General features: G+C 35.4%; 1 protein-coding gene across 1 annotated transcript in view; it reads left to right on the top strand.

The window, feature by feature from the left end:
• The first annotated feature begins 686 nt into the window (after nucleotides 1–686).
• LOC118179942 (sperm-associated antigen 7 homolog) overlaps nucleotides 687–10497 on the top strand; it is a 42818-nt gene continuing 33007 nt past the window's right edge. The window contains exons 1-2 of the mRNA XM_035349101.2: nucleotides 687–880; nucleotides 9717–9784. Of these exons, the coding sequence (XP_035204992.1) occupies nucleotides 799–880; nucleotides 9717–9784 (150 nt within the window). The 5' untranslated portion in view covers nucleotides 687–798. The remainder of the gene's footprint in view (nucleotides 881–9716; nucleotides 9785–10497) is intronic.

Here is a 10497-nt window from a genome sequence, read left to right as displayed (position 1 = left end):
TTTTTCCTAAAGACTTACTTACAGGTTCTTGATTGCTGCAATACAAAGTGCTGAAACAGCTTCAACGACTCAGAAATAGTCATACTAAATTATCCTTCAAATGACGACCGGGGATCTCAAGATGAAAAACAGTTTGTATACGTATTTACCGGTAAGGTTTTCTTTATATTAGCATGCCTTGTCTTCCCAGTGCTGCTCAAAACTATATGATATATTATATACCTTATAAGTTACAAACTAAAACTCCTTTATATGCTCATTTACAAAATTATGCTAAGGTATCTATATATTCCAAACTGATGTTAATTTTGTTTACTTCACGTTACATTCCTAATCAGAAATTTTTTTTCGGCGGGGGGCGGTATTTTTGACATATCCATACACACACACACACCAATGGACGCTATAACATATCAAGATATATTCTACTTCTCTTCCTTTTCCTCTCGTGGCCCTTTTTTTTTTTTTTTTTTTTATTCTTTCCTTTCTCCTCTTACTACTATGGGCCATTTATTTTTAAATTTATTTTCTCCAGACCTTTTGAACTCGTAAAACAATACGAAGTTCTTTTTACTCTTCTCTGGAAACCGAAATTGCCCCCCCCCCCGTTTCTATATACCTTTCCTTCTCACCTAAGCTTGATTTTTCGCCCATCGGTGCAGAAAGACTTAGCGGGTGCAAAACAAGACATCTGTCTATTTTGTCTGTCTGTTTAGGAACATGCTGTTGTATTTTCCCAGGTGATAATATTTGAATTGTAAAGTTATCTATTAGTCGAAATATTTATTAGTGACCATCATGAGTGACTTACTTGGGTCAATTTTAAGTTCGATGGACAAACCTCCATCAGTGTCGAGTGAAAGGAATAAGCTTTTACAAAGTAAGCAAAGTGGATTTTCTTTTTAATTTAAATTAAAACATGTAATTAGTTTGTCTGTTACTTTATTATTCCGTTAATAATATTTATATGTTAATTTTTGAGTCACTGAAAATTATTTGTATGCTTTACAAAAGCGTTGCTGCTATAAAATATCTGTATGCGTCTCTGTTATTTAAATGTACGTGTATACAGTACGAGCCGGACTTAAGTGCAATAGGCATATTTTGACTTTTTTAGACGTCGATTTGTGTACTGCAATTTGTGATAACAGTTTTGAAATCTAATTTTCTGGTTTGTGTAATAAAATAATAACTAACAATTAAATATGTAATTGTAAATTAATATTTAAAAATTGATGCTAAAGTTAAACTATTTACATAGTTTAGAAATTTATTTTTTAAATTTTGTATAAAAATATGTTCTATTCAACACTTTTTTAATTTTATTCCCAGTTTCGTATTTTTTAATTTTTTACAATCACCTATCCATGGTTTTTTTTTTTTGGGGGGGGGGGAAGCCTATAGTTGAAAAATGAAAAGTCTGCAATTGATTTATTTCAAATAAGAAGCATCGTTAAAAATAAACTGTTGTTCGAAAGATCATGAAATGAAATTGAGTTTTGAACAAATGGCATTGCAGGAAAGGATTTTGCAATGAGAGAAATGGATTGTGAAAGCAAAATTGATTTGAAGGTTCCAAAATCCCTTTCCTTACAATAGTGAGGTTCATATATTTTTGGTGCTAGAAGATGATATCAATTGAATTTTGGGAATTACAAACTTAAGGTGAACCTAATACAACTATTGACTGGAACAGTTATAGGCAGGAAGTTTGCACAGCAGCTTTAATATCTCAGCTCACAGGGAAAATCGACAGAAGTTTCAAGGTTTTTGAAATAGACGAAGCGTTTTTGTGGTGTGTGTTGGTTTGATTCTTTAGATGGTAGAATGGCCGAATGTAGTAAGATTAATTTGAAGTTTCTGTACGCTTTGGAGCGAAAGGTGAAAAGAGCTTTAATTGACTGGTGTGTAAATGAAGGTTTACTTAGTAGCCATTATAAGTGTCCTGTATGTAGGAAGCATATGCATCTAGTCTAACGTAAAAACTGTTTAGATGGATTTGAATGGGTTTGTAGGAAGAAAGGTTCAGATGGTCACTATGTGAAGCGTTCGATCAGAAAGAGTACCTGGTTTGAAAAAAGTCATTTGAGTATGATTGATATTTACGTGGCTCTGGGTGTACGAAGTAAACTTGAAAATCATAGTAAATGAATATTTGCTTTTGGTAGTGCTTAAATGTATAACATGTTTTTCCTTTTTTATGTTATTTTATTGTTTGGTTTAAACTGTATTTTACTGAGATTATGTATTTTTTGTTTGCCTATATTATAGAATTTGGTGCTCTTTTGACTTTTTAGGTGAAAATATATCGATGTGTACATGGATAAAGTAAAGGGAGGGCACAATGCAAGTTTGTGTGGGACGTGCGGTCTGACGGATCGCGCCACATGTTCCTCCCATCACCCCTATTTCATGCTTTGTCCAATTGAATGGATTCTTCCCCTAGCTTCACGTTTTGTGACCTTCTTTCTGACTCCTTCTTATCGAAATGCTTTGGCAAATGTATCTGTTGAAATTCTTCTAGAGCGGTCTGTGAGATCTCACCTCCCTCTCAGTGTTACAATTTTTGGCAGTAGTGAACACATGGTTCTGAAGTTAGGTCCACGGAGATTCATTTATCCTTCTGATCCGCATTATGCAGGAGAACTGAAAAAAGTTCTAGACGAAGTTGGAAGTGATTTTAGTGAAGAAGATGACTGTGAAGAAAATTTCTGCGAAAGTGCCCACTCAACAGACTCTGAATTTTCTGCAGACAGCAATGATTTCTTTGATCTAGAAACAACTAATTCCGTAAAATACTACTATGGAAAAAATTGGTTCAAATGGTCATCCGTTGAACCAAATCAAAAAGTTAGAAGGCCAGCTCACAATATCGTAAGACTTCCTGGACTAAGACCTTACGGAAAAATTGATAATTCAGATAAAAAAAATGTATGGCAACTACTTTTTACTGATGAACTTTTAAGCATAATTGTGAAATGGACAAATCTAAAAATTGAAAGAAAAATAAAAAATATATGTGGTCCGATTAAAGGTGAAATTGACTACACCTGTGTTGATGAACTGAGAGCTCTTTTGGGTTTACTTATTTACACATCAGTCTTCAAATCCAATCATGAAGATATTGAATGTTTATTTGCCACGGATGGAACTGGCCGCGATATTTTTTGTGCAGTTATATCAATGAAATGTTTTAAATTTTTACTTTCAAATTTGCGATTTGATAACCCAGATGATAGGAAAGAACGAAAGAAATCTGATCCGGCAGCACTTATTTCTGAAGTGATGAATCTATTCATTTATAACTCCCAGAAAGCTTACACATTAGGCACTTATGTCTGCATTGATGAAATGCTTGTTGGATTCAGAGGAAAGTGTCGGTTTAAAATGTATATACCCCAAAAGCCTGTGAAATATGGATTAAAAGTTATGTGTTTGACTGATGCCCGGAATAATTATGCTTACAATGCATATCTTTATTGTGGAAAAGACTCTGATGGAATTAGCGTAGAAGAGAGTTGGAAAATATTCAGCAAACCAAGCCAAGCTGTTCTGCGTTTGAACAAACCAATTTTTAATACAAACGAGAATGTAACAGCAGACTATTGGTTTTCTTCCATAGAACTTACCACAGAATGAAAAATGGACTGACATACGTTGGAACTTTTAAAAAAAATAAAAAAGAAATTCCGAAAGATTTTCTTCCATGTAAGTCAAGAAAAGAGAATTCAACATTGTATGGGTTTACTAAAGACATAACCTTGATTTCATTTGTTCCAAAGAAAAGACGAGCAGTGGTTTTGAGGTCATCATTGCATCATCCGATAGAAACAGACTCGGAAGCACAGAAACCTGAAATAATTGGTTTTTATAACAGAACCAAAGGTGGTGTTGATGCTTTAGATGAAAAATGTTCTGTCCATTCCTGGAGAACAATGCATTGGCTTATGGCTCTTTTCTACCGGTTAGTAGATATGAGTACAGTAAATGTATACATTTTGCACCAAGGTTATAACCAAAACCCTGTTAGGACCAGAATGGTGTTTTTGAAAGAATTAGCGAGAGAATTAGTCCAACCACTACTACACACGAGAGTGAAAAATTCAAGAATAAATCGAGAATTGCGCCTGACGATAAAGTGGATTTTAGGAAAAGAAGCTGAGTCTAAGGATGTGGAGCAGTGCACAAAAGAAGCAAAATTAAAATCAAGGAAAACATGTCGTCTGTGCCCCCCAAGCAAGAAAAGAAAGACAGCATATTTATGTTTATCTTGCCAAGACCCTGTTTGTTTGGAATACATGCAAAAGTTATGCAATGAATGTGCTAAAGAAGACAAAAACTAAATTGTTTACTATCAGAAAATCAGTGACATACTGATATTTCAGGTGCTGTCAAAATTTTTCTGTATTGTGCTACATAAAATTTTCTCCGGTTAAAATTTGCTTTAAATATTAAATAATATAGATAAAATAGTTAATTCAAAATAGATGCATTCTTATTTTTAGTTTTATAGAATTTAGTGCAGCGTATGATTTTCATCGAAAAATTTAAGGCTATGGGGGAAATTTTCTGGGAAAAATTTTATTTCACTTTAATGTGTAAAAACATATTTTCTTTTCTTCAGAGTAAAATGTTCAAAGAACATCTAAGTGAAATATCATGATGATATTTTAATTAGACGATTTATATTATAATGCGCGGTCTCTGAGACCGCACGTCCCCTGTTATGTTCAACTTTTTCACCTCTCCTGTTACTGGTTAAAAATAGTTTGTGCTTGGCTTTATTCCTTTGAACATGTTGGTGGTTTGTTTGGATGACCCTTAAACTTATTAATTTTTAATTTTGATATTTTGTTACACTAATTTGGTGTTTAAGCTTAACTGTTTTAGTAATTTATTTCTGTTTAATGCCCCCCCCCCCGGTAAAATTATTGAATCTTTATTTTCCAATTCAGATGGTAATTTCGACTGTAACTTAGTAAAACTTATGTAATAGAAAGAATTTAGTGAATAGAATTGTTCAAAAGTATTTTCTTATCTAAGCTGTAAGCAGCATCAGAATTCCTGAATTTATCTGTCACTATATCTGGTAAGGGGAGTTTTTCTTTTCAAGGTGACTTTACATTTTGAATAAATTTGAAAAACGTATGTGCCTGGTAGAAATGGGATCCTGCAGAGAGGCTAGTAATTGTATACTGTAATGCTTTCTCTGATGGGGGCAAAAATTGGGGTTTTCAGCATGTGTCCCTGTTAAACTGGGACTTGTGACAGGGCTAATAATTGGAATGTTGTTTTTGAAAATCATGGAGACGTACGTGAGTGAGGAGTTGATTGTGTTACTGACCTAGTCTTGTGTCCTTGGAGTGCGAAGGAGGAAGAAGGAGTTATTTTTCTAACTTCTGGTAGATCTGTGTCAAAGCTTCCTCTAAGAGGCAATACTAATGTAGTTAGTGGCCCTCTTGGGATTGCTGGATGAGAATGGGGAGTATTTTCCATTGCTGAGAAAGAAATTGTTGCCGAAAGAAGAAGAGTACCGGCATGGCATTCGAAGTCTAGACCAGTGTTTCTCAAATAGATTTACTTCAAAGACCGTAAAATATTTCAGTACGTTCTCGCGGACCAGTAAGTTTAATAATTTGACCCATTGGCACAATTTTTGCACATAAATAACTCATGAAGACAAAAATAGCCGGCAAATATTTCTTGCAGACCGGCGGTTGAGAATCACTGGTCTAGACCTCATCAGAACAAGTCATTTTTTGTGCCAGTCATTTTTTGAGGAAGATGAAGGAAAGTCGTGGCAGCATTTGAGCCCAACTAACGGTCCTAGGAGAGCAGATGATGGGAGACTGTCACCTCAAATTAGTCTTGTATACTTAATAGTTTTTCCTTCTCTTTACATTTTAGATTTCTTGAGATTCTTGATTCCATAGCTTCCACCGTGTTCCATATTGACAGTTCCTGTTGCATTATTAATGTGATTAAAAGCACTCCTATTTATATCTTAAGTTGCTCTTTAATGGCAACATTGTTAATATATCTTGGAATGAGTTCATTTTGAAAATATTTTAGTTCTGTTGTTAATAGTAAAAAACGGAATTTAAAAAAGAGTAGTTTGGATTCTTTTGTGTTATCCAACAGTTCCGATAAACAGTTTTCTCCTCAACTTGCAAGAGTGTCACTTCATCTGGTAAAATTGAATATCACCGCTAGAAGTAATTTCGTAATCCTCACCTGGTGTAATCTATTAAAATATTACTTTTGCCTTTAATAGGACAAATTATATCGGTATAATGAAAATTCACAGTTGAAAAATAGCCTATTCATGCAGTTCTGTTTTGTAGTGACTTGCATGTAAAATAATGGTTAAGAAAATTGCACTTATTAAATTTATTCCATTAAATTCCAGTTTAAAAAATTGTTTGTATGCCTAATTCTTGTAATGGATTTTGTGTTGAAAATATGAGTGTCATAATTATACCTTATTATGTGTTCTTGGTGTCAACTGGTCTATCTGATTTTCTATAAGATATTAATTGTAGTGTTGTTATCTTGCAGCATATATCTTCTCAAATAATATTTATGTGCTAATACTACTTAAGAGTTTTGTTGGATTCACACATATTGCCACCTGAACCACATTCTGTAAAATCAATTATTTTTTGTTTTTAATATACTAAATAAATGTTTAATAGTCTCTCTTAACTAAAAACCCTGTTCCTTTAAAAGTTAGTTTTCCATCCATTGGACTAATTACTGGATTATAATACATTTATTACACAATGCATAATTGTTTCTTACCTTATGTATTATGCGCACTAGCTCAGTCATTTACCATATAACAATATATATTGTCTGTAATGTTTGAATGCATACACTAGAGATTTGAATATTGTGCAATGTGTTATAACAATTTTTGCCTTATTTCTTGTTTGCTGTTTGATTTAGCAATAAAAAATTTAACCATCGGCAATGGTCCCCCGAAACGGAGTAGTATGAAACATTTTTTAGTTCATAGCTTGAAACCAGTTGAGAAAGCATTTTCATTATCTCTAGATTTTCCATCTTTTTTTTTTTTTTTTTTTTTCCCCACTTCTGTAGTACGTTGCATTTTTTAGTAGCTCTTCATCAATTATAATTCTTACTTTAGGTAAAGTGCACAATGCTCTTTGGGAAGTTCCCAGCTTAAATGCAGTTTTTTTCTGACTGCACTTTAACAATGTCAAGATCTTTTAATAATTTATTCTTTTCTTTTTCAGGCTTAAATCTTTTTGCTTAAACATTTTCAAAATGTTAAGTCGACAACAAATATTAAAAAATACTTCTTCCAATGATTTATTTAGTTTCAAAACTTGTGTCTCTAGCCAGCAGAAAGTCATGATTATGGGTATTACCAATGCTTTCTTTGCTTTTCCTTAAAGACTACAGTTACTAATGCCGTTCCATTTAAAGACTGTTTATGTACAGTAATATTAGGAACCATTTAGTGAACTGTTTTTTAACTCTTCTTAAGAATAATGTGTATCCAAAAGGAAAAATTTTTGACCTGGAAACATTGAAAGATAGTATGCACTTACACATCCTATTTACTGGTATTCATGAGAAACACTCACTCACTTCCAATGCCTTCAGAGGATGCTTTTTTTTTTTTTTTTTAAATGTTAACCTTAAGAAAATTCTGCTCCTTCTGAGTTCTAGTATGGACAAAGAGTTCTAACACAACATCGCAGAGGTAAAAGACCTTAGGAAGGTAGACAATATCAGATTATGCCATGGTCTGCAATACACTGGTGTGCAAAAATTAAGGACGAGATGGTTTTTTCAATATAACTTTGTACAAAAGCTTTCCAAATCAACACATTTAATACCGTAAGATCCCCAATACGTAAGGACATGAGTAATGTAAGCAACGCTTACTAAAAGATAAATCAGAGGGATAAAAAGAAGCTTTATTGAAAAAGTAGCATGGAGCGCAATGCGACTGAAGGCCGAAACATCCCTGTGATGGGTGTCCAGCAAGAAACATCCGGTCTTTAATAGGGGATATGATCTCCCCTGACTGCTAGGCAGGTTTCACAGCGTCTGCCCATGCTGAGAATTAGGGTGTCAATGAGTTGTTGAGGCATTGCTGCCCATTCGTCTTGCAGCGCCAATCGAAGCTCCAGAATCGTTACTGGTGGTAAGATACGAGCTGCCAAGCGTCTGCCTAGAAAATCCCATACATGCTCGATGGGATTGAGATCCGGAGATCGTGCCGGCCAATCCATACATTCAATATCCTCGCTCTCTAAGAGCTGTTCGGCAGCTACTGTGCGATGACATGGTGCATTGTCGTCCATGAAAAGGAACTGCGGACCCATAGCGCCTCTAAAAAGGCGCACATATGGAAGAAGAATCTCGTTACAATAACGGGTCCCGTTGACTGAACCTGCATCGAAGATGTGAAGGTCTGTACGACTACCAAGCATGATTCCTCCCCAAACGAGAACACCGCCACCTCCATACCTGTCCCTTTCAATGATGTTGGAGGGATGATTGCGGCTACCTCGCTCTCTCCAGATGAGTATGCGATGAGAATCGCTTCTCAGACTGAATCTGCTCTCATCTGTAAAGAGTACTCGTCCCCATTCATTGTCTCTCCAATTCCGGTGTTCCCGGCACCACAGAGAACGCCTTCTCCAATGGGCAGGCATTAGAGGTACACACGGTACAGGGCGTCGTGCAAACAGACCACCACCGTGCAGTCTTCTGGCCACGGTAAAACGCTATATCGGTCGTCCAGTCACCTGTGTCATGTGTCTAGCGATTTCTCCCGCTGTCTGCTGCCTGTTCCTTCTGGCCTGTAAGGCAATATACCGGTCATCTGCGGGTGTGGTTCCTCGTGGACGACCACTACTAAACCCCCGGATAGCTGTTCCTGTAGTTTGAAATTGTCTCCAAAGTCGTGAAACGATGCTGTGAGCAACTCCGAACTCTGCAGCCCCGCTTGTCACACTGCGGCCTTCCTCCAACTTCCCAATGATTCGACTTTGGGTAAAAGCATCCAGATGTCATCTAACAGATTGATTATTCGCCATTTCTCGCCGAGGCAGCAACTCGGTGTGATTTTAACTGCTATACAGTGTGCAATCTCTTTGCCAGAAATACTGATCTTACACCGACAACATGCTTTATACTACTCAGACACTCCCACATTACGTCTACCTGCATATCTGCGCATGTGCTACCGTACATCACCTTACTTAATCTCATAATTGGTCTTTCTGTCCACTCTGCCTCTTCGTTCAGCTGATATGCTAATTTTTTGACTTCGTCCTTAATTTTTGCACACCAGTGTAAGTCAATTGATGAATCACAAACAGCTTTGATAGCTACAAGTAGGCTGTTCTGGCAGTGAAGAATTAATCTTTTACCAATTTCAGTTTTATAAACCACGAAGATGAGTTTAACAGATGACAAGTTTTTTATTGATTAGTATACATTTGTTTTGATTCCTGGAAATTTAGATATAGTAAGCGACTGATTTTATTGACCAGTGAGTTTAATAAGTGGCAGGTACTGTAAGTATTTTTTTCCTCTTCTCCCTTAAAAAAATCTTATAACTTATGGCTGGCTATATGACTAATATGTAATCAAGCAGTGTTAAGTTTAGCTTGACATAATTATTTAATGTGTAATTACTTCATGTTAACTTCTGTGTCTCTTGTAATTTTCAGAACAAAAGAAAATGATAGAAAAGCAACAAGCTGCTCAAAAAGCAAAGTTGAAGCATTTTCGGGAAAAGGTAATCTGACTTCATCTAATTTCGAAATTTTAAATGCCACTAATGTAAAATTCACTGTATCTGGTAATTTTTCATTTGCATTTGTAGAAAACTAAAAAAATCTTCAAATATAGAACAGAAATTGGAAAAGAATGTCGATTTTACCTTAGTAGTTGTTATAATATTCAGTTTAAATCAAATCCAGTCAAAAGTCATTAATTCGGACATCCATAATCCGGAATGATCTATAATCCGCACCTCAAAGCTAAAAACTTCCTGCTCATGCGCATAGGTGTTTACACGTGTGCATAATACCTTTATGACTGCGCATGTGTGTGTGCGCAAGCGCAGAATACGTTTTCGCGTGTGCTTTTAATGTATAACGGACGGTATAAGCTAAAATTATCTAATTATCTATTTCAGTTAATGTTGATGATTGCGTTGTTCCTTATCTTCGAATTGGATCCGGCTTATTATTTTTTGCAGACTGTAAGAGCAATTTTATAAAAGTAAGCTTGAACTTTCGATTATGTCAAATAGAATTTCCGATGCTGGAGCTCCCAAAGGATCTACAAAACGAAAGTGTTTCGATGTCCATCAAACAAAAAGCGGAATTGCTGCAAAAAATTGATAAAGGCATATCCTTTGTTTATCTAACCGTTCCGAAATCTGTTTATCAATTTCACGCTGCACTGTGCGGGGGGAGAAGGGGAACGTCGTGGCACGCAATGAAC

The sequence above is a fragment of the Stegodyphus dumicola genome, chromosome 7 (assembly GCF_044657685.1).
Source record: "Stegodyphus dumicola isolate Sdum_Otavi_A_Nest chromosome 7, ASM4465768v1".
NCBI classification, from domain to species: domain Eukaryota; kingdom Metazoa; phylum Arthropoda; class Arachnida; order Araneae; family Eresidae; genus Stegodyphus; species Stegodyphus dumicola.
This window is presented reverse-complemented; position numbering and strand designations above follow the sequence as displayed.